At 33.9% G+C, this 24972-nt stretch overlaps 5 protein-coding genes and 1 pseudogene across 5 annotated transcripts; 1 reads left to right on the top strand and 5 right to left on the bottom strand.

Annotated features, from left to right (window-relative positions):
* Positions 1–3870: 3870 nt before the first annotated feature.
* On the bottom strand, positions 3871–8601 carry LOC131652908 (glucan endo-1,3-beta-D-glucosidase ARB_01444-like; annotated as a pseudogene).
* On the bottom strand, positions 8455–11059 carry LOC131652907 (pentatricopeptide repeat-containing protein At3g13880-like). Its single transcript, XM_058922898.1, has one exon. It carries the CDS (start codon positions 10799–10801, stop codon positions 8597–8599), a length of 2205 nt encoding a protein of 734 aa, XP_058778881.1. The 5' UTR covers positions 10802–11059; the 3' UTR covers positions 8455–8596.
* An 874-nt stretch (positions 11060–11933) lies between these two features.
* Positions 11934–14471, bottom strand: LOC131647376 (ascus wall glucan endo-1,3-beta-D-glucosidase-like). The gene has a single exon (XM_058917274.1). The coding sequence runs from the start codon at positions 14399–14401 to the stop codon at positions 12128–12130; it is 2274 nt and encodes a 757-aa protein (XP_058773257.1). The 5' UTR covers positions 14402–14471; the 3' UTR covers positions 11934–12127.
* A 1252-nt stretch (positions 14472–15723) lies between these two features.
* Positions 15724–18655, bottom strand: LOC131652906 (glucan endo-1,3-beta-D-glucosidase 1-like). Its single transcript, XM_058922897.1, has one exon. The coding sequence runs from the start codon at positions 18105–18107 to the stop codon at positions 15861–15863; it is 2247 nt and encodes a 748-aa protein (XP_058778880.1). The 5' UTR covers positions 18108–18655; the 3' UTR covers positions 15724–15860.
* A 646-nt stretch (positions 18656–19301) lies between these two features.
* LOC131652904 (glucan endo-1,3-beta-D-glucosidase 1-like) lies at positions 19302–21616 on the top strand. The gene has a single exon (XM_058922895.1). It carries the CDS (start codon positions 19418–19420, stop codon positions 21488–21490), a length of 2073 nt encoding a protein of 690 aa, XP_058778878.1. The 5' UTR covers positions 19302–19417; the 3' UTR covers positions 21491–21616.
* On the bottom strand, positions 21592–23828 carry LOC131652905 (glucan endo-1,3-beta-D-glucosidase ARB_01444-like). The gene has a single exon (XM_058922896.1). The coding sequence runs from the start codon at positions 23739–23741 to the stop codon at positions 21714–21716; it is 2028 nt and encodes a 675-aa protein (XP_058778879.1). The 5' UTR covers positions 23742–23828; the 3' UTR covers positions 21592–21713.
* Positions 23829–24972: the final 1144 nt, after the last annotated feature.

Below are 24972 nucleotides of genomic sequence, written 5' to 3'. Positions count from 1 at the left end.
TGTAACTAAACATCACCTATGATGCTAAACTTTCACATCTTGAGCTTAATGTTTTTGCAATGAGTCATTAGTAAATTCAATTTGTCTATCATAATAAAAAAAATGTTTTGGCAATGAGTCACTAGTAAATTCAATTTGTCTATCATAATAAAAAATAAAAAAAATCCAACCATTCAATTTCAAATGGTGGTACCAATAAAATATTGAGCCATCAGAAGCAACCGATGGTAAATGTTGATAAGGAACCAAGAAAAACATCATCATTTGAAAATTTAAATAAAGGAGTGTATTATAAGTAAACAATTTAAATAAATTGAAGTTGGCTTTTAAATGTCTATAAAATCATATAATATTCTTAAATAAATTATTTTCCACCCAAAAGTAACAAACGTCACATTCTCTTCAACTAATATCAAATATCTCAAAATAAAACATTAAACACACAAAGTCATATATTTTACACACTTATCCAATATTTAAAAAAACCGGAGATCGAATCGAAGAAACCTTCGAATCATGATTCAACCGCTTAAATAACGGCCAAACCATTTCCAACTCAATGGCAATAATGGCCAAACCAACAATGTTTTCCATGATCAAACTCCTCCTCCTCACCATAATCTCTACTATGAATCCACCACAACAAATTACTCATTGAATTACCATCTTCAAAACCTTTCAATCCTCTCACCTTTAGCAATGCACTTTCTTTACCATAAGTCCCTTCCATTGCACATATAAAACCTTGTGTGCTTCTGCAAAAAATCTCAACGTCAAATCTTCTTTTGTTAGAAAATAGATTTAAGACAATAGTTATTATTTTGAAATTTTCAAACTTCTATTGAGTGGCTTGTGGCACAATATATAAAAACCAGTACTGAATTGAAGCCAACATCTAATTCACTGAAAAATATTTTCTGTCTTTGTGCATAATGCATCCTTACTATATAAAGCATGGATAGATGAATACTGACATGAATACAAGATACAACACTGACACACGTTTCACGGATACTAGACACAACTGACACTCGTTATCGCTGATAATAATTTGAAAAGGTGAAATATTTGATAATAATTTGAAAAGGTGAAATATTTGAAAATAACGACATGCGTCAGTATTCGTGAGTGTTAGAGATCAAACATTTAATTTGAAGTGTCACTCCTATATAGATTTTCAGAAGTTATACTTTAGGATTTTGGATCATGAAGTACAATTTTTTCTTGTCAAAATATCATCGGTGCAATGTATCACCAATTTTCCAGATGACTAATGCATGACAGCAAAAAAAAAACCTCTTCATGTTTATGTAATTATAGGTATTACATATCAAGAATAGATAGTAAAAAACCTCTTCATGTTTATGTAATTATAGGTATTACATATCAAGAATAGATAATTTTGGTTTTTGTGTGTATGCAACACCGACATTTTTGAAAAAAAGATGTGTCCGCATTTGAAATTGACACCGACATTTGTGATTATGTTTAATGTATTTATTTTTTAAAATTATTACTAGTGTCGATGTGTCTGTGTTGGTGTCATGTTTTCGGTGTGTCCGTGCTTCACTTATATAATATTCTCTATATAATTGTTGTCAATGACTTCAGATAGCATGCATTACCATTACCTTTACTCTTAAACTAGTAACAAACCCGTGCATACGCACGGATTTTGGTCTGATACACGCATTTATTTACATAATATATTTATTTTAAATAGAATATTTAAAATGAAAAAATATTTACATCAATAATAAATTTTTCGTATATCAAAATATTTAAATCAATAATAATTTTTTTCCTCTTATATCATTCTTGGATCATAAATATTTGAATCATAAATCTCATCTTTCTTATATATAAATATGTAGACAAGAATATATTTTTTCCCGTATTCAAATATTATTTATGTTTAGGTATCATTTACAAAAATATTTGGATAAATTGTAAATTTTTGTATATAAAAATATTTAGATCAATAATAGATTTTTTCTCATATACCATTTTTGAATAAATTTTTTTATGGATCTAAATACCTAATACAAATACAAATATACAAATAGATTTCTTTCTCATATACCATATACAAATATTATTTTTGTTTAGGTATCATTTATAAAAATATTTGAATGAATAGTAAATTTACGTATAAAAAAATATTTAGATCAATAATATATTTTTTCCCGTATATCATTTTTGAATAAATTTTTTTTGGATCATAAATTCCATTTTTCGTATATAAAAATATTTAGATCAAAAATAGATTTTTCCCGTATTTAAATATTATTTATGTTCATTATCATTTGCAAAAATATATGAATCAATAGTAAATTTTTTTATATGAAAATATTTAAATCAATAATAGACTTTTTCCTGTATACCATTTTTGAATTAAAATTTTTGAATCATAAGTACCATTTTTCATATAGAAAAATATTTAGATCAATAAATTTTTTTTCCCGTAGACAAATATTATTTATGTTTAGGTATCGTTTACTAAAATATCTGAATCAATATTAAATTTTTGTATATAAAAATATTTAGATCATTAATAGATTTTTTCCCGTATACCATTTTTGAATTAAATTTTTTTGGATCATAAATATACTATTTTTCATATAGAAAAATATTTAGGTCAATTATAGATTTTTTTCCGTATACAATATTATTTATGTTTAGGCATCGTTTATAAATATATCTGGATCAATAGTAAATTTTTGTATATAAAAATATTTAGATCAATAATAGATCTTTTCCCGTATACCATTTTTGAATTAAATTTTCTTGGATCATAAATACTATTTTTCATATAGAAAAATATTTAGGTCAATTATAGATTTTTTCCCGTATACAATGTTATTTATGTTTAGGTATCGTTTATAAATATATCTGGATCAATAGTAAATGTTCGTATATAAAAATATTTAGATCCATAATAAATTTTTTCCCGCATATCATTTTTGAATTAAACTTTTTGGGATCATAAACACCATTTTTCATATAGAAAAATATTTAGATCAATTATAGATTTTTCCCGTATACAAATATTATTTATGTTTAAGTAATGTTTACAAAAATATCTATATCAATAGTAAATTTTCGTATATAAAAATATTTAGATCAATAATAAATTTTTTTCCCGTATACCATTTTTGAATAAAAATTTTTGGATCATAAATATCATTTTCCGTATATAAAAATATTTAGATCAATAATAAATTTTTTCCGTATATAAATATTATTTTTGTTTAGATATCTTTTATAAAAATATTTGAGTGAATAGTAAATTTTCGGATAAAAAATATTTATATAAATAATAGATTTTTTCCTATATACCATTTTTGAATAAATTTTTTTTTAATCATAAATAATATTTTTCTTATATAAAAGTATTTAAATCAATAATAGATTTTTCTGATACATATATTATTTATGTTTATGTATCATTTACAAAAATATATGAATGAATAGTAAATTTTTGTATACAAAAATATTTAGATCAATAATAATTTTTTCCCTTATATTATTTTTTATTAAAATTTTGGGGATCATAAATACCATTTTTTTAAAGAGTAAATGGAGTATAGAGAGATTAAGGTAGAAAACTAAAAAGGTGAAGAGAGAGAAATAATGGTGAAAATAGGTGTACAAAAAGTAAGGAAGGGTACAAAAAGTAAGGAAGGGTACAAAAATAGGTGAATAAAATATTAAGATATAATGAACAATTGTGTGGATAGACCAAAAAACCAACAATTTTAATAGGTGTACAAAAAGTAAGAAAGGGTAATTTTGTAAAAACCAAAGCCACTTATTTTCTTATATTATATATTGCAAATGCCAAAAAGTATAAAGCAAACTCAGAATGAATTCAAAAGCAAACACGACACACTTTATTCACAATGAAATAATAAGAACACAACATTTGTTAATTACATACAATGCATGAATTTTATTATAACTATTTTCAACTAAATAGTTGAAATCATTAAACAATACATCTAATGACAATAATGACCAACCCAGCAATGTTTTCCATGATGACCAAACTCCTCATCTTCATTACCTCTGCTATGAATCCACCACAAGAGATTCGTCAATGAGTTTCCATCATCAAAACCATTCAAGCTTCTTATATTTTTCAATCCATGTTCATTATCATAAATTCCTTGCAATGCATACACAAACCCTTTCCATCCTTCTCCAACACCTTCTCTTTTCAAAGCAGGCAATGTCCATTCCACAAGTTCCCTCACAAAATCGACATTTGAAAAAAGAATTTCAGAAATAGGAAGCAACGGCAAGAGTTGAATCCCGAGTTGACACTCTTTCCATGCAGCAGGAGCAAACCACAGTTCACTGTCTCTCTTGTTAGCCCAAAGAACACCAACTACCTTATTCTCTTTCTCAAAATTTTCGCCGTAAATATTATCTCCGCTTTTTACCTGCCACCAAGTTTGAGCCGCGTGAATTTCCAATGATGTAAGCGTCGATCCAATTGCAACGAGATGAGTGTCACCGTACGCCAATCCCATCAAAGCTGCTGAATAATACGCATTCACAGCTTCACTAGTGCTCTCTTGATTTCTTCCATCTCAAAACTCGGTTAACCCTCCAGCCCACGAATGCAATCTAAATAGATCGAAACACCTTAAACGCGTGTAATTCGAGTTTGGATTTCTACTCAAGGTCATAAAATCTGCCATGAGTGAATAAGCTTGAGGCTTAAACTTTCTACCCCAAATTGGATCAATCTTAGCAAGCACAGCAATTCCATAGAGAAAGTATCCCAAATGATAATGATGATCATTATAAATTCCGAATCCATAATCAGCACCGGTATCAGTAGAGCCTTGTTTGGTTACAATACCTCCCCATTTTTTATCATAAAGAAAACCATTTCCATCAAAAGTTCCATCAAGCCAAGGCTCAATGGTTTCCTTCAAAAACTTTCTTATTTTCGGAATCACATCAAGGAAACAAACCTCTTCAGCTATCAATGCTAACCTAGCAGCCCTAGCAATCAATTTACCGTAAAAGTAAGAAGATTTCGTTGCTATTGCAGAAGCATTCAAATCTTCAACATCTCTCAAAAAGAACCGAAACAATTTCATCATGAGATTCTTCTTTAACACCCTTGTTAGAATGCCAAGTAACAGAAACAGGATCAGTTTTCAAAATCCATGAATCACCAACAACATCAACAAGGTCTCCGTCAATGCTTTTATACTTAAAATCATTCAAAACAGTAACAATATTATAATCATTCTCAGATAAAAGCCAAAGATGAAGAGGGTGTGCTAGCAATAACAAATCACCCCAACCTCTATTCTCCCATCTATACTCAACACAAAATGGTTTTCCGAATTTGCAAGTTGCATAGGTGGAGATCTCCAATTCTCCATAAAACAGAGAGCCTCTCACATCAAAATCCTACGAGAGCAGAGGCTAAACACACTTAAACATCCTAATTACTCGAACAACCCTACACAGGGTGACAGGGCTACTCCTCATTGTAGTTTTTTTTAGCAAAGTACTCAACTTAATTATTTCATGAAATGCATCATCCCTAACTAGCAATCATCTTTTGTCTATCATAATAAGTCATTTCAAAAGTCTCACATTTTTATTAAAATGTTAAATTGTTTATTCTAAAAAATAAAAATGAAATCAAACAATGTTTACAAAAGTACATAGACCCAACTTTATGGTTCAATTGATTTGTAAATTCCTCATTTCCTTGCAACTTGCAAATGTGCAGCTTTTAGAGAGAGCAATTTGAAAAAAAGATTGTTTATCAGATATGATTGGTTAATAGGAATAAACCTAGTGTAATTATGCATACAATACTTAATCAAATAGTCAGTAACAACTAAATCATTATTCATCCCAATATCTACTACAGTTCACTGTAACCAATTTGTATTTGGAGGTGAAAACACAAAAATGTCTCTTGGTGTTGTTCAAATTAAAAAATAACAACTTTAGCCAAACTTCTACCTTAGCCACCATCTTTGAACTGCATATAGAGGAGTCTTCAAGAACCGTCCTCCCAATTTTAGCCCAAACACTCTGATGGTATGCAGCAGTAACAGGAACGTGATACATGAGCTTCAAAAGCTGCAGGATGAAAGACAAAACTCATAAATTAAATATGTATGGGATCATCTAGAGCTGCAGGATGTCTGAGGTAATACTTTACTAATTCAAATTAGAGGTTATGTATGGGATCATCTAGAGCTGCTGCACAGTACAACGTCCTGTAGAACCGATAGATTAAGAGAAAAAAAATATTTCTCTCGCAAAATCAAACAGCTCTACAACTTGTTGCACCGTGCAGCGGCAATAAAGGATCTAAATATTTAACTTGTGAGGAGAATTCTATCAGCACAAATAAGTTTTTTTTCTTGATGTATATTATAGTAAGGACAATGCTCATTGATACCAAAAAAAAAAAAAAAATAAAATTGGTAACTTCAATATGAACATGTAGTTGCGAAGAAAATTTTCATCTATTAAGGTGACTTCTCACCTGAATTCTTGTTTTACTTTCTATTCTATTCTCAAACATTTATGCAATGGATTCATATTAAGGAGATATTTAGATAGACAACTTCATTAAATACTTGCTAAATAAACGCTAATTCAATAAACACTTATCATATGAAAGCCTGTATATAAACCTATTTCTATGATTAACAAGTGAATAAAGGTAAACTTGGTATAAGACCTGAAGAAATAATTTGTCTAAGGTATATTAAAGGGTTTATGAAAACAGCTTCTGGTCATACCATAAGACATTTCTTGTAAGTTTTTCTTCGGAATATTTGTACAAATGCAAATAAATTCTTCCAAACACTCTTTGGAAACACAAGTCTTACAGCGATTTAGGTATCAAGCAGATTATAGATATTTCCGCCTAGCAAATTAAATATGGTTTGCCTAACCAAGCAATAGAGATAATTTCAGACGCATGAGTGGAAAGGAGTTTAATAGATCCAACTAAAATTACTCAAACCAATAAAAAAAAACTCGGCATGTATATGTGTAGATCAAATTGAAACAAACCTGCCAGTACATGAATGTTTGTATTATGTTGCGTTACCACTGAGTTTGACACCTCATGGATAACAACAAAAGTGACTCAGAACATAAATAGAAAGAATCATTTATCATGTATATTTGCCAAATTAAAAATTTCAATGGATTCTCCCTAATTAAAATTTACATCTCTCTTTCCATCATAACAAGTGCTCAACATGGAAATCTGAATAGTGATCAAAACAAGTACAATCAGCAGTTGCATACCAGCATATAATTGACATGTACAATTCTTAAGAACAAAGATATTTTAGAATTAGAATATAAATACAATATCATCAAGTTATCAGAAACAAAAGTGAGAGTAGAACTGAAGAAACAAAGAGTCAAATACAGTAATCAAAACTGTCAATACGCCAATAGGGCATATCTTAACCAGAATATGTTATGTGGGAAGTTATGATCAACAGTGAAAAGACTTTACCCAAGCATTAACAGAGAATAGAATTGTTTGTCGATCCCAACGCAGAGGAGTTGGATTAGAACCCGCAGTTGCAGATGTCCCAGAAGTTCTATTAGTCGATCCTGCATAAAAATCCAACGGATATAGTAGACTCAACACAGCGTGAAACATAAACCAAATGAATATGATAACCAAGGTGTGCTCCATCCATCACAAGCTCTTTAATCAATTAAAAAAATATGAAATTAGCAGAAATATAATATTCACCAGTGCTTCTAGCACGAGCTTGTTCATTTGACCGGGGTGGTGCTGATGATGATGAGGGCGTAGGCGTCGGCCGTGGTGGCTGAGATAAACTGCCAAAAGACATCGGTTCTACCACAAGATCAGGATCCTGTTCGGTATCCAATAGTTACAACCAATTTCCGAAGTTAGTGAAGACATCACTGATATGTACATGGCTTATTGTGTTCAACCACCTGTTACACTCAGCTCTGTAATCTTGTTTTCAAATTCATTCTATATTTTTATGTACAAGTTTCACATGTCTGTCAAGCACTAGATACTAGCCATCACAATAAGAAGCACTGTATAAGAAACATAAAACAAGACAAGCACAACTTACATTAGTAATGAGCTCAGTACCTTGGCTCTGTTCTTTATATGAGTGTGTTGAGATAAAAAAAAAACCCGGCTATCTGCACAATATGCAAAGTAATTTAGAAATATGTCTGTAGAACTAATGCAGCAAATAAGGGGTATTAAGAGAATCAAAGTCTCGCATTAGTTACAAATAGAGCGTGAAAAGAGTTTATGTAGGAGGACACCCCTCACCTTACAAATTGTATTTTTTTTTTTAATGCCTGTCAATGTATTCATTATTAACACTTATTAGAAATACAAAAATAACTGAATAATTGAACAAAACTAAACAACAATAAAGAAACATAAATACCTTTCTTCATTAGAAATCAATCTTGTCTTGCAGAGGAGATTTGAGAATAATGGCTTAGGAGCTTGGTAATATGTTCCTTCAATTAATTAGCCAAATATTTTGTAAAAAATATGCTATCAACGGAAATGATTTTTTTGTTACCAATAATCTTTACAAGAACATAAACCGTCTTTGAAATGATGGAAACGAATAGAATCTCGAAGAACTATTTCTCTCTTCTCCACATTGGAGATGTGTTTCATTGTTGTATGGCAATCAGAGCAAACCCTCAAGTTCTTCATCACCCTCACTGGTGCTGATTTTGGTAAAGATATAAATCCGAAAGTTACGGCTAACTTTTCACTATGGTGGTTCATTTTGATGGCACCACTTTGTTTTGTTTCAGAGATGCCCAAAGGAAGCTTCTCATCGTGGAAGCTAATTTTCTTTATCTTTACCAACATTTCTCCCAACCTTGAATAAATCAGTTCACTCATTGGATGAGAACGATCATCCACCAAAAACGTATGAACTGTATTTCCTACCTCAATCCAACTTATACCAGGTTCCTTTTTAATTCCTCGATCTTGCATGAGCTTCCGAACCTCTAAAGCATGTTTCTTTTCCCCCACATCATTATAGATGTTGTAAAGAAGCACATAAGACGCTGCTTCATGAGGTTCAAGCTCTATTACTCTGTCAGCAATACACTTTCCCATGTCAGTATCCTTATGGATCTTGCAAGCACCGAGCAAGGCCCGCCACAATACTGGGTCATCCTCAAAACCGGAATCCATAATAAATCTCTGAGCTTCCTCTAGCCTTCCAGCACGGCCTAAGAGGTCAACAATGCAAGCACCGTGCTTTACATTAGCAGCAATGCCATAATCTTTCTTCATGGTTTTGTAGTACCTTAATCCTTCGTGAACGAAACCTCTATGGCTACAAGCAGTTAGGACTCCAAGTAATGTGACCTGGTTCGGCTCAATCCCAGAGATAGTCATCGACTCAAAAAGTCTAAGAGCTTCGTTAGTTAAACCATGTTGTGCATAGCTGCAAATCAACACAGACCATGACACCACATCAGGATTTTCTGTCTCTTGAAAGGTGATCCGAGCGGAATCTATGTCCCCAGCCTTAGTATACATGCAAATCTGTGAGTTTTTAACAATGGTAAAATTTGCAACACCAAATTTCAATGCATAACCCTGGATCTGCTCTCCAGTCCTTGCGGCAGCCATATCGGCACAAGCACCAATCACACATGATACAATGAACTCATCCAATTTTCTCCCGTTAGCCAAAAATCGATAGAACAAAGACAAAGCATTTTCAAACCGTCCATTCCGAACACAGCCTGCAATCACCGACGTCCACAAGACAACATCTAATTTACGCGTCATCTCAAAACACCTCAATCCATCTCCAATTGAACCAAAAAACGAGTACAACTCCACCAACGAACTGCAAACAAACTCATCAACCTGTAGACCATGCTTAAAAACCTGACCATGAATCTGTCTCCCAACCTCAAAATCTCCAACACCAACACACGCCTTCACAATACTCGAGAACGTAAACTTCGAACACTTCAATCCCTCCCTCCTCATCTCCCTAAAAACACCAAGCGCTTCCCGTGCATTTCCATAACACACACCACTCTTGTCATGCAAAAACCCAGCAATCATAGCATTATACATAAAATCATTCTTCCAATCAAACCTCTCAAAAACCCTAACAGCATCCGATAAACATCCGGTTTTGGCATACATATCAACTAAACCAGTTCCAACCACAACATTCAAATCCAAAGCAAGCTTAATTCCAAATCCATGAATCAATTTCCCAAAAAAACTATCATCAACATAACAACAAGCGGTAAGCACACTACTCAAAGTATAATCGCTAAAACCAAATCCAAATCGATGCATTCTAACTAAAAGCTTAAAAGCCTCACTACAACTAGTCTTACTACTTAACCTAACATAACCATTAATAATTGAATTCCAAGAAACATCATCCAGTAAATGATTATGAGAAGACTCAAACAAATACCTCGCGGTTTCGATTCGGTTACATTTGGAGTACATGTTGATGAGGGAATTGAGAGCGGGTTTGCTGAATCCATTGATGAGGATTGAAGCGTGAATTGTTTTTCCTAAACGGAGGTTTTTAGTGGCGGCGCAGAAGGATAGAATTCCGGTTGTTGAGGAGAATGGGAGTGAACCGGGTTTTTTGAGGGAGAAGTGGACCGGGTTCAACGAGAAGGATTTGGTGATAGAGGGAAAGGGGTGTTTGAAAGGGTTGAGTTTGGGGAGATGGGACATGGATGTACCGTACGTGTGATAGTTTGGAAGGAACATAGCGTTAGCACGTGTGATAGTTAGTTATAACATAGCGTTGATAGAATTTGCGTTTGAAGTGGGAAACGACGTCGGAGCGAGAAGACATACGCGGAGGGATGAGAACGTTGGCCCAGTAATCGGGCCATCGAGAGTCGTTGTCGCAATCGTAAGAATCCGCCGCTAATCGCTTCAGTTTCTGTGGATCTTCTTTCTCTTCCCCCATTTTGGTTCTTTCTGCTACCTAATTTTCAACACACTATTCACTTCTTCTCTAAGTGTGATTTTTTAAAATTTAAACTAAGGTGTTTTATTTTTTAAAATTTAATTTAAAATATCATATATTTTTCAATTTAACTTTTTATGTAAAACTTATAACTTATTTATTTTTAACAAATATAATTTTTATGTATTTATTGTTTCCTCAATTGTAAGACTCACATTTTATATTCAATCATTTTTTATGACTATTTATAAATTTTCACACTGCTAATGATATTTTTAAACTACACCTCTATTAAATTAGAACATAGTCTTCTAAATATTATTTCTTTCTTTTGTAATATCTTTATAAACATAAATAAAACTTTTTTTTTCGGACAAAGTTATATTAATCATTAAAAACTCACACAATTGTGAGTATTCATTAATGGATTCAATTTAAAATTTGTGAGATGTATACTTGAGATATGCAATTCTAACAAATATATTCATAATTGAAATTTTCGCACATATATCAGCTGACTTAATAGGATAATTATTAGATTTATTTAAATGAGTTTTTTATTTTCCTAAATAAATTACTATTATTAATATAGTACTACATTTAAAAAATAATAATTATTAATATTATAATTTCTAATATATAATAATTAATTTTTCTTTACTTTATTTTTCCATTGTAACTAAACATCACCTATGATGCTAAACTTTCACATCTTGAGCTTAATGTTTTGACAACGAGTCACTAGTAAATTCAATTTGTCTATCATTAAAAAAAAAAATCCAACCATTCAATTTCAAAGTTGTACCAATAAAAAATTGAGTCATCAGAAGCAACTTGATGGTAAATGTTGAACAAAAGCCAAGAAAAAAATCCACCATTTGAAAATTTAAATAAAGAGTGCATTATAAGGAATCTATGTAAAAATAATTGAACAAACCCCACATTTTCTTTGAATAATATCAAATAACAAACCTCACATTCTCTTCAACTAATATCAAATAACTCAACAAAAAATTAAACACACAAATCCATATATTTTACATACTTAGCCAATATTTTAAAAACCACACCAGTACGAATCATAGTTTAACCACTCAAATAACAGCCAAACCATTTCCAACTTAATGGCAATAATGGCCAAACCAGCAGTGTTTTCCATGATCAAACTCCTCCTCCTCACCATAACCTCTACTATGAATCCACCACAACAAATTACTCATTGAATTACCATCATCAAAACCTTTCAATCCTCTCACCTTTAGCAATGCACTTTCTTTATCATAAGTCCCTTCCATAGCATATATAAAACCTTTCCACCCTTCACTAACACCTTTCCTATTCAAATTAGGCAATGTCCACTCCACAAGCTCCTTCACATAACCAACATCAGAGAACAATGCCTCCGTAATCGGCAACAGCGGTAAAACCTGAATGCCAAGCCTACATTCTCTCCATTGAGAAGGTGCAAACCATAGTCCACTATCTCTCTTATTAGACCAAACAACACTCACCACTTTGTTCTCTTTGGAAAATTCTTCAACATACAGTTTATCTCCTCCTTTCACATGCCACCACATTTGAGCTGCATGGATTTCAAGCGCTGCAAGTGTTGATCCGGTTGAGATGAGTTGTGTGTCACCGTACGCCATTCCCATCAATGCTGCGGCATAGTATGCATTCACAGCTTCACTAGTACTCTCTTGGTTTCTTCCGTCTGCGAATTCGATTAACCCTCCAGCCCAAGAATGAAACTTGTAGAGATCGAAACATCTTAAACGCGTATAATTTGAGTTTGATGATGATCTTCTACCTAAGTTCATGAAATCTGCCATAAGTGAATAGGCTTGAGGTTTATATTTTCTTCCCCAAGACGGATCAATCTTAGCAAGCACTGCGATTCCGTAGAGAAAGTATCCTAAATTATAATGATGATCGCTGTAAATGCCAAATCCAAAATCTGCACCGGAATCAGTTGAACTTTGTTTGGTAACAATTCCTCCCCATTTACCATCATAGAGAAAACCATTTCCATTAAAAGTTCCGTTCAACCATGGCTCGGTCATTTCTTTTAAGGACTTATTGATAGCCGGTATGGAATCAAGGTCATTCACTTCTTCAGCTATCAATGCCAACCTTGCTGTTCGTGCTATCAATTTTCCATAAAAGTAGCATGATGTCGTTGTGGCTGTTCCTAAGGGACTTAAAGCATCCACGTCGTTTGAAAGTGCTGAGCAAATTTCCTCATAGAATTCTTCTTTGATACCTTTGGTTGAATGCCATGTAACAGAAACAGGATGAGTTTTCAATTGCCATGAGTCTCCAACAACACCAACGAGCTCGCCGTCGATGCTTCTATACTTCAAATCATGAAGCACAGTTACATCACAATCATCACCTGTAGTTAAAAGTTGAAGATGAACTGGATGAGCAAGGATTAACAACTCTCCCCAACCTTTCTTCTCCCATTTATATTCAACGCAGAATGGTTTGGTGAATGTTGCATTACCAGAAGTAGGGTAACAAGAACTGAACCGGTTTAGGATTACCTCGTACTTAGGATCAGAATCAGGCAATACTGCCATCCTTATTATGCCAGAATAGCTTTCGGAGGTAATCTCAGAAAGACTATGATTGAATGTACTTGGGGAGGATGTGTATATGAGCCATGTTTGGTCATTGTCGAGTTTCAAGGTGTGCTTGGTTAGGGAGTTATTAGACGAGAATGAAAGGATGGAATGAATGGTGGTGATGGAAAGTGGCGTTTTACCGGTCACTGATGCTGTCACGAAAGGGCTTCCTCTTACAAGGAAGAATCGTAGATTAGACGAGGGAATGTCCAAAGTGACACTGAGATCACTAAAGGAGGAGATCACATGGTTTTGATGTGAATCTTGGTTGGTTTTCGTGGAGGCGGAAATGGTTATATCAGGGTTGAATATTTGGGCTATGAAAGAAGAGTTGGAGGTGCAAGAAGGATAAGAGAGGGAGAGGGAGGAGTTTGAGGATTTGATGAGGTAAGGGTGAATATACTCAGGCGTGTCTCCATTTTTCAGAACAAAGTTTTGGAAGAAAGAGTTTGTAGGGAGTGGTGACGAGAGAAGGTTTGGAGAGAAAAAGTTTGAGGGGTCAGGCAGAACAGTGGAGTTGACTTGAGGAAAGCGAAAAGGAGTATTTGTTGGTTGCTTTGGAGGAGGAGGCGGTGGAGGTGGAGGTGGAGGAGGTGGTTGTTGTGGTGGTGGTGGTGGAGGAGGAGGAGGTGGTGGTGGAGGTGGAGGTGGAGGTGGAGGTGGTGGTGGAGGAGGAGGAGGAGGTGGAGGTGGAGGTGGAGGTAGAAGGGTTGGTCTTGGTCTTAGCCGTTGTTTTCCTTTGAAAGTTTTGCCAAGTTTTTTCAGCATGGTGAGTTCGAATATGACAAAGTAGTTTGGATTTGGATGTGACAGTTAAAGTTAGTTGGAGAGAAATAGAAAGGTTGGTTAATGTGTTTTATAGTGAAGATAAAAGTTAAGCATAAAAGAAAAGAATTTGGAATTGTATGAAGAAAGGAATTGATTGAACAAAATGAAAGGAAAGGATCTTTATGAGTTATGCATTTCACAACAAAAACATGAAAATATAGTCCTAAGAAAAAGAATCTAGGAAAGAAAATCTGTTTCTGTACTTGAATGTTCAAGGAAGAGATGACATGAAGAAACTGTTTAGCATATTATGAGGTTACTTGTTTGAAAAAATATATCTTTTTGTAGTTTTAAGAATGTTGTTTTCTTATTCTTCCATTTTTATGGAAAAGTTAACTTTCAAATATTCTATAAACATCCTCATCTTTTATTCCTTGTGTGCTTCTGCAAAAAGTCTCAACATCAAATCTTCTTTTGTAAGAAAATAGATTGAAGACAAAAGCTAGTATTTGAAATATAAGTTTGTGATTATTTTTAAGACAAGAACCAGGGCTTGGCATGATCAAAATAGATGACATTAAAATATATAATCTGAATCAACCAGAATCAATAATCTGATTAAAACATCATAAAATAGATGATTGGAAAATATTTTCTGTTTTAGTGCACAAAAGCATCCCAACTATAAAGCATGGATTCAGACTAAGATATTAAATACACCACTGACACGTTAATGGTGATAATAATTTGAAAAAAAATGAAATATTTGAATATAACCATATGTGTCGATGTCATGTAAGACACAAACAACTAGAAACCAAACACGCCTTCAATTTGAAGTGTCGGTGATTCATCCGTTACAAAAGAAATTGTACTTTAGGATTTTGGATCATGAAGTATAAACTTTTTTTTTTGTTACAATGCATTGGTGCAATGTATCCACCAATTTCCAACTTTCTTATAAACTTGATTGTTGACCTTAATATATGACTTCTAGCATATAAAAATTTCTTACCGTTTCTGTTATTATAGGTATTACATAACAAGGTTAGATAATTTTGATTTTAAATAAAGGGATTTTAGTGTAGTTTTGATTTGTGCATAGCCGGTTCCAAACCCGGATAAAAAGAGAGGGTTGTGTTAGGCTATCGACACCGAATGTAAAGCTTTGTCGAATTTCTATGACTTGGATAAACTATTAATAGAAAATCATGGAGTTGATCCATGTAATCGATCCCACTTAGTGGGATAAGGCTGGGTTGTTTTTGTTCTATATCGTTGTTGTCGATGACTTTAGACAGCATAAAGCAACACAGAATGAATTAAAAAGCAAACACAACACACTTTATTCACAATGAAATAATAAGAGACCAACATTTGTTAATTACATAACAATGCATGAATTTTATTATAACTATTTTCAACTAAATAGTTGAAATCATTAAACAATACATAAATCCTAATGACAGTAATGACCAAACCAGCAATGTTTTCCATGATGACCAAACTCCTCATCTTCATTACCTCTACTATGAATCCACCATAAGAGATTCGTCAATGAGTTTCCATCGTCAAAACCATTCAAACTTCTTATCTTCTGCAATCCACTTTCATTATCATAAATTCCTTGCAATGCATACACAAAACCTTTCCACCCTTCTCCAACACCTTCTCTTGTCAAAGCAGGCAATGTCCACTCCACAAGTTCCCTCACAAAATCGACATTTGAAAACAGGATTTCAGAAATAGGAAGCAACGGTAAGAGTTGAATCCCGAGCCTACACTCTTTCCATGCAGCAGGAGCAAACCACAGTCCACTGTCTCTCTTGTTAGCCCAAAGAACACCAACTACCTTATTCTCTTTCTCAAAATCTTCGTCGTAAACATTATCTCCGCTTTTTACATGCCACCACGTTTGAGCTGCATGAATTTCCAATGATGTAAGTGTCGATCCTACTGCAACGAGATGAGTGTCACCGTACGCCAAACCCATCAAAGCTGCTGAATAATACGCATTCACAGCTTCACTAGTACTCTCTTGATTTCTTCCATCTCCAAACTCGGTTAACCCTCCAGCCCATGAATGCAATTTAAAAAGATCGAAACACCTTAAACGTGCGTAACTCGAGTTCGGATTTCTACTCAAGGTCATAAAATCTGCCATGAGTGAATAAGCTTGAGGCTTATACTTTCTACCCCAAATTGGATCAATCTTTGCAAGCACCGCAATTCCATAGAGAAAGTATCCTAAATGATAATGGTGATCATTATAAATACCGAACCCGAAATCAGCACCGGTATCAGTAGAGCCTTGTTTGGTTATAATACCTCCCCATTTTTTATCATAGAGAAATCCATTTCCATTAAAAGTTCCATCAAGCCAAGGCTCAATGGTTTCCTTCAAAAACTTTCTTATTTTCGGAATCACATCAAGGAAACAAACCTCTTCAGCTATCAATGCTAACCTAGCAGCCCTAGCAATCAATTTACCGTAAAAGTAAGAAGATTTTGTTGCTATTGCAGAAGCATTCAAATCTTCAACATCTCTCAAAAGAACCGAAACAATTTCATCATGAGATTCTTCTTTAACACCCTTGGTAGAATGCCAAGTTACAGAAACAGGATCAGTTTTCAAAATCCATGAATCACCAACAACACCAACAAGGTCTCCATCAATGCTTTTATACTTAAAATCATTCAAAACAGTAACATTATTATAACCATTCTCAGATAAAAGCTGAAGATGAAGAGGGTGTGCTAGCAATAACAAATCACCCCAACCTCTATTCTCCCATCTATACTCAACACAAAATGGTTTTGCAAATACAGCATCACCACACAGAGGGTAACAAGAACTAAACCTGTCAAGAATATCCTCATGCCTCAAATCAGAATCAGGCAACAAAGCAATCCGAATTATGCCAGAAAATGCTTCAGAAGTGATATCAGAAACACCATGACTCAACCTGATAGGTGAAGAAGCATACAGAATCCATGTTTGACCATTGTTAAAGCTGAAAGTGTGTTTCGTAAGAGAATCATTGGAAGTAAAAGAGAGAATGGCATGGATTGTAGTGATTGAAAGAGGGGTTGGTTGTGTTACAGAGAAAGTCAAAAAGGGACTTCCCCTGACAAGAAAAAAACGCAGATTTGAAGAAGGAATATCCAAAGTAACACTGAGATCATTGTAAGAAGAGATTTTATGATTGGAATTTGAATAAAGATCAGTTTTTTCTATGGAGGAGATAGTTAGATCAGGGTTGAAAACCTGGTATATGAAAGAAGAGTTGAAGAAACGAGAAGGGTATGAAAGAGAAAGTGATGAATTTGATGATTTGATGAGATATGGATGAATGTATTCAGGTTGGTCACCATTTTTGAGAACAAAGTTTTGGAAGAAAGAGTTTGTGGGGAGGGGTGTGGATAGCAGATTTGGAGAGAAGAAATTGGAGGGGTCAGGGAGAACAGATGAATGAGTCTGTGGGAATTGAAAAGGTTTGTTTTTGATGATTTGATGATGCATTGTTGAAGATGGTGATTGAAATGGTGGTGGTGATTGGAATGGTGGTGTTAATTGTGGTGGTTGTTGTGTTGATGAGGTTTCGGTTTCATAGGTTTTATAGGGTTTGGATTTGGAGGATTTTGGTTTTTTCAATCCTCTTATGCTAAGGGTTGTGTTTAATCTGTGTTTTAGTTTTTTCATCATTTTGTTTGTGAGTTTGTTGACTATAATGTTGGGTTTGGTGACACGAAATTGTTTGTTGTTGCTTGGTGTTACACTAGAAGACAAAAATATTAACTCATAAAAAATATTTCAATCTTATGATAATGATGAAAATATGGTTACCTTATCAACTTATTAATTTGATTTGATTATGGTTAAATAGTAGAGTGAACTTGTAGGGTTTAGAGTCAATAAAAATTGATCATATGATAAGAAATTTGTTCAACTGAAATGTCGCAACTCGTAGTTTAGACGTGATAGCTCGCAGTTTACCGATGTTTTATTGAAATTTAGTCGTAGTTTTATGTTTGAATAGTTTATAAGGATGAAGACAGGATGATGAGTTTTTTTTTTTAGGGTTGAGATGGGGACTTGAATTTGATGAATGAGATTAGGAAGGTGGGGTTGTGGTGTAGGAGTAAAGAAGATTGAATTGAATGATTTGGTTGAAGTTGAAGAAAGAGGTATCTTAGGCCAACAAGGTATGTGAATGTGGCCATTTCAAGAAAGACATCAATTTTAGGATATGAAGTTGCAAGGAAGGGATGGCATGATGACGAGTAGTTAGAATTTTTGTAGATGTGACTTGTCTAAGGGAGAACAAGAGGAAAGAAAATCTATGGAACACTTCTTAGTTAAGGAATTAAGATCTAAGGAAAGGAAGTTGGATTTTGTCCTACACACGGTTTGAGATGGTAGTATTTTTATTCTAATATAAAAAAATAAAAAAATAAAAAAATTGGCTATTACCATCTCTATCTACACACAAAACTTCTCACACTCCCAATTTTTATTTATTTAAATAGAAAGAGAAAAAGTGTCTTAGCATGAGTTGTATTATTAATTATTATGAAACTTAAAAAAAATTATTATGAAACTTTAATCTTCATAACACACAAGCAAATGTAATATTATTTTCACAGTAATCATTTTCTTAGTTAATCTAATGATTCACATCTAATATTAACATAAGTTAAGGTGATTTATTAAATAAATAAAAAAAGACTATTTTTCAGAAAGATACTTAATTATGATATTTTGTTCTCATGGAGATAACTTTGGTTTTATTTCTAGACATGGTCCCATTACGTAACATATTTGCCCAAAATTCATTTATCTTAAACTTGAGTGTATCATTTAATTCTCTTTACTCCCACACTTCCTTCATGCTCCTCGAATTCCTCCTGATAATCTTATTCAATTTTCATTAACAGCCCAAATCAAAAATTCAACTAGTGTGATTTGGGCTAAAAAACTATAACTTGTGCTAAAAAACTATAAAAACTCAATACATGTTCATCACCATTACTACAATAACCACAATTCAAACACTCACAACTATCCTATCAACTACAATGTCTAACACCAAAAACAACACATCTTTTCTATTCCCACAAACTCAATCCACTGTTCTCCCTGACCCCTCCAAATTCTTCTCTCCAAATCTTCTATCCACACCCCTCCCTACTAACTCTTTCTTCCAAAACTTTGCTCTCAAAAATGGTGATCGACCTGAATACATCCACCCTTACCTCATCAAATCCTCTAACTCATCACTTTCTGTTTCGTACCCTTTTCATCACTTTAACTCAGCTTTCATATACCAAGTTTTCAATGCTGATCTCACCATAACTTCTATTGAACAGAAAGCCAATCAAAATTCCAATGAAAATCACATAATATCTTCCTATAGTGATCTCAGTGTTACCTTGGATATTCCTTCTACAAACATGAGTTTCTTCTTGGTTAGAGGAAGTCCCTTTTTGACTGTTTCTGTAACAAAACGGACCCCTCTTTCTATTTCCACCATTCATGCCATTATTTCTTTCTCTTCAAATGACAACCTTACAAAATTCACCTTTCGCCTTAACAATGATCAAACATGGATTCTATACGCTTCCTCGCCAATCAAGTTGAGTCATGAACTTTCTGAGATCACTTCCGAAGCGTTTTCCGGTCTAATTCGGATCGCTTTGTTGCCAGATTACGATTCTAAAAATGAGGCTGTTCTTGACAGGTTTAGTTCTTGTTACCCTTTATCAGGTGATGCTATGCTCAAAGAAAATAATTGTGTTGAGTATAAGTTTGAGAAGAAAGGTTCAGGTGATTTGCTGATGTTAGCACATCCTCTTCATCTTCAACTTTTGTCAATGAATGATTCTAATGTTACTGTTTTGAATGATTTTAAGTATAAAAGCATTGATGGTGAGCTTGTTGGTGTTGTTGGTGATTTATGGCTTTTGAAAACCGATCATGTTTCTGTAACTTGGCACTCAAGCAAGGGTGTGAAAGAAGAATCTCATGATGAAATTGTTTCAGCTCTTATGAAAGATGTTGAAGGTCTAAAGTCATCACCAATAGCAACATCATCATCTTATTTTTATGGAAAATTGATAGCAAGGGCTGCAAGGTTAGCATTAATAGCTGAAGAGGTGAATTACCTTGATGCAATTCCAACTGTGAAGAAGTTTTTGAAGGAATCCATTGAGCCATGGCTAGATGGAACTTTTAATGGAAATGGATTTCTCTATGATAAAAAATGGGGAGGTATTATAACCAAACAAGGCTCTACTGATACCGGTGCTGATTTCGGGTTCGGTATATACAATGATCATCATTATCATTTAGGATACTTTCTCTATGGAATTGCAGTGCTTGCTAAGATTGATTCAGTTTGGGGAAAGAAGTATAAGTCTCAAGCCTATTCATTACTGGAAGATTTTATGAACTTGAGTATAAAATCGAACACGAATTATACACGTTTGAGGTGTTTCGATCTCTATAAGTTGCATTCATGGGCCGGAGGGCTAACCGAGTTTGCAGATGGAAGAAATCAAGAGAGTACTAGTGAAGCTGTGAATGCGTACTATTCTGCAGGGCTGATCGGTATGGCATATGACGATGCAGAACTCGTAGCGAATGCAACGACAGTTACATCATTGGAAATTCTTGGTGCTAAAATGTGGTGGCATGTGAAAGAAGGAGAGAATCTCTATGAAGAAGATTTCACAAAAGAGAATAGGATGATGGGAGTTTTGTGGTCAAATAAGAGAGACAGTGGATTGTGGTTTGCTCCTCCTGCTTGGAGAGAATGTAGGCTTGGGATTCAACTCTTGCCATTGCTTCCAATTTCGGAAGCTGTGTTTTCAAATGCTGATTATGTGAAGGAGCTTGTGGAGTGGACATTACCTGCTTTGAATAGGGAAAGTGTTGAAGAAGGATGGAAAGGTTTTGTGTATGCATTGCAAGGAGTTTGTGATAATGAAAGTGGATTGAAGAATATAAGAAGCTTGAATGGATTTGATGATGGAAATTCATTGACTAATCTCTTATGGTGGATTCATAGCAGAAGTGATAAAGAATAGGTTTTACTCATTCTTAATGGTTTCTAATAAAGCTATTTCTGTTTATTAACATGATTCACCATATAATGTGTAATAGTTCATAAAAGAAATATAGATTGATGTAAAATACAATACTGCAAGATTATACTTCTTGCAACTTTATCATAGTTTTCTTCTTATACAATGAAATATTTATTTTTATACATTTTGGTTGTAATAATCAAACCAAGACCAGCCATGTTTTTCATTCTCTACTATGAATCCACCATAATAGATTAGTCATTGAGTTTCCATCATCAAAACTCTTCAAACTTCTTATATTCTTCAATGCACCTTCCTTATCATAAATTCCTTGTAAAGCATATACAAACCCTTTCCATCCTTCATCAACACCTTCTCTTTTCAAAGCTGGCAATGTCCATTCAACAAGTTGCTTCACATATTCAACATCCGAAAACAAAGCTTCCGAAATAGGCAACAATGGTAGCAATTGAATTCCAAGCCTAGCTTCTTTAAACTCGGCCGGTGCAAACCAAAGTCCACTTTCTCTTCTGTTGGACCATAGAAATCCCATGATCCTGTTCTCTTTTGTAAATTCTTCTGCATATAGTTTCCCTCCTTCTTTTATATGCCACCACATTTGAGTTGCTTTGATTCCAAATGCTAAAAGTGTCGATCCGAGGATATAAAGATCTGCATCATTGTATGCCAATCCCATCAATGCTGCTGAATAACATCCATTTGCAGCTTCACTTCTGCTCTTATGGTTTCTTCCATCTTTATTCACTACTAACCCTGAACTCACCATGCTGCCTCTATAAAGATCATAATATCTTAAACGCGTGTCGTCGTCGTCAGAGTCTGATCCTGATCCTGATCCCGATCCTGAGCCCGATCCCGACCCCGTGTTGAGAAAATCTTTCATAAGTGAATAGGCCTGAGACTTATATTTTTCACCCCATGAAGTGTCAATCTTAGCAAGAACTGAAATTCCATAAAGGAAGTATCCCAAATGATCAAGGTGATCATTATAAATTCCGAAACCGGAATCAGCATTAGAATCAACAGAACCTTGTTTGGTAACTATGCCACCCCATTTATCATCTTGTAGAAATCCATTCCCGTTTAAAGTTCCATCTAACCAAGGCTCAATGGTTTCCTTCAAAAACTTCTTAACCTTTGGAATCACATCTAAGTAAGAAACTTCTTCTGCTATCAATGCAAGCCTTGCCGCTCTTCCAATCAACTTACCATAAGAGTAAGAATCTTTTGCTGTTATTGTTGATGAGTCTAGACCCTCCACATCTTTCAAAAGTGACGAAACAATTTCATCATGAAACTCTTTTTTCACACCATTGGTTGAAAGCCATGTAACATCAACAGAATCAGCATCTAAAAGCCATGAATCACCAACAACACCGACAAGGTCTCCATCAATGCTTTTATACTTAAAATCATCGAGAACAACGACATTGTGGTCGGTACCATTAGACTGAAGTAGCTGAATATGAAGAGGATGAGCTAATATCAACAAATCATTACCTGAACCTTTCTTCTCCCACTTATACTCCATAGTATATGGTTCTTTGAACGAAGCGTCACCAGACACGGGATAACAAGTACTAAACATGTCAAGAACATCTTCGTTTTCGGAGTTTGAATCCGTCAACAAAGCGATCCGAATTATGCCGGAAAAGGCCTTAGAAGTGATATCAGAAAGGCCATGAGTTAACTTGATCGGCAAGGAAGCGTATAAGAGCCATGTTTGACCATTGTCAAACTTAAAAGTGTATTTAGTAAATTTTTCATTTGAAGAAAAGGAGTTAATGGAATGAATAGTAGTGATAGAAAGAGGTGTTGGTTGTGTGACAGAAAAAGTTAAAAAGGGACTTCCTCTTACAAGGAAGAAGGTGAGATTAGAAGAAGGGATATCCAAGGTGACACTAAGATCACTAAAAGAAGATATTATATGGTCTTTTTCATTGGAAGTTTTTGTAGAGGAAGTGATGGTAAGATCAGCACTGAAAACTTGGGATATAGCAGAAGGGGTGATGGAAAGAGAAGGGTATGAGACAGAAAGTGATGAGTTAGATGATTTGATGAGGTAAGGATGAAAATATTCAGGTTGGTCACCATTGTCTAGAACAAAGTTTTGGAAGAAAGAGTTTGTAGGGAGGGGTGCGGATAGTAGTTTAGGAGAGAAGAAGTTGGAAGGGTCAGGTATGACTGTGGTACTTGGATCTGTCATTGGAAAGGGATAAGGAGAGCTCATTTTGTTGATATGAATGATTGTAGTTATGTTGAATATATATTTATGGTGATGAATTTGGGAGTTTTTATAGTAGTTGAGGGTATGTAGTGAGTGCAATTCTAATCAACATTAACTTTGATTGTTATCAACATTTGAATTGAAGCTACTCAATCTCTATAACATGTTTAACTATTGAATTGTTGTGAGTATGGTTTAAGACTTTGAGTTTTGCAATATTTTATTGAATGGTTGAATAGATGGCTATGTATTAATGGGTTTGTGAACTAAACTTTTGCTTAAGTAATGTGTTGGTTTGTTGATAGGCAATTAAATGGATTTAATAAGGAGGGAAAGTAGGAAGTGTGGGAGTAAAGAGGATTGAAAGACTGATTAAAGTTTAAGAGAAGTGAATCATATTATATATTACAATGTCCCAGATAGATAGTTAGATACTTGAAGACTACCATATTAATAAACCAAAACCTCTAAATTATACTCCTTTATGTGTCCAAAATATAAAATTAAGGGTGACGACACTTAGGTGGCCACTAGGTCAATAAACAATCAATACATAGGCAGTGTAAGATACACTAATTATTAACTCCACCGGTGCGGAATCAGTAATTGTAGCAAATAATTTATCAGAGGATGAGTAGTATGAGAAGTGTTCGTCTATTGCTTGTCAATTTATATAAGGTCTCATTTGCATTGAGTCTTTTATCACTAATTTATTAGTCAGTATGATACATGACTTCTTGTCTAACCGATCATTTAAGATTGTTTAACATCTTAATTGTTTTGTCTGCATGTATAAAGGGTATTGATCAGAACTGAGTTGTATTTAAACTCGGGTCGGTCTGCTCGACCTGATCCATTAGGAGTGATCAGGTTTGGTCTTTCCCTGTGAATGAATTAGATTAAAGCAGATCATTTAAATGTATATAATCTCTTAAGCACGAGGTCTGAAGAGGCGTCATACTTTGAGTGAGAGATTTGAATCTACACAATCTTTCAAAAACGAGACTTGAAAGAGCGGTATGCTTTTATGAAAAAACTAGAATGTACAACAATAAATGAATCAAAATAGATGTCGCTGACAAAAATTTGTGAGTATGTTGATTTATTATAAATTTTAAAAGTGGTTTTATTTTTTAAAAAGTGCTTGACTAAGACCATCAGGAATTTCACTGAATACTACTTGACATTAGGTGTTGTTTTTCAGAGATTGTCTTTGACATCTTAATCTTCATGC

This window comes from Vicia villosa, linkage group LG2 (assembly GCF_029867415.1).
Source record: "Vicia villosa cultivar HV-30 ecotype Madison, WI linkage group LG2, Vvil1.0, whole genome shotgun sequence".
NCBI lineage: Eukaryota > Viridiplantae > Streptophyta > Magnoliopsida > Fabales > Fabaceae > Vicia > Vicia villosa.
The sequence above is the reverse complement of the archived record's forward strand: the minus strand, read 5'-3'. Positions and strand labels throughout refer to the sequence as shown.

What these genes read in the sequence shown, in the direction of transcription:
- LOC131652907 (XM_058922898.1), bottom strand. Translation starts at nt 10,801, where the DNA reads ATGTTCCTTCCAAACTATCACACGTACGGTACATCCATGTCCCATCTC.
- LOC131647376 (XM_058917274.1), bottom strand. Translation starts at nt 14,401, where the DNA reads ATGCTGAAAAAACTTGGCAAAACTTTCAAAGGAAAACAACGGCTAAGA.
- LOC131652906 (XM_058922897.1), bottom strand. Translation starts at nt 18,107, where the DNA reads ATGATGAAAAAACTAAAACACAGATTAAACACAACCCTTAGCATAAGA.
- LOC131652904 (XM_058922895.1), top strand. Translation starts at nt 19,418, where the DNA reads ATGTTCATCACCATTACTACAATAACCACAATTCAAACACTCACAACT.
- LOC131652905 (XM_058922896.1), bottom strand. Translation starts at nt 23,741, where the DNA reads ATGAGCTCTCCTTATCCCTTTCCAATGACAGATCCAAGTACCACAGTC.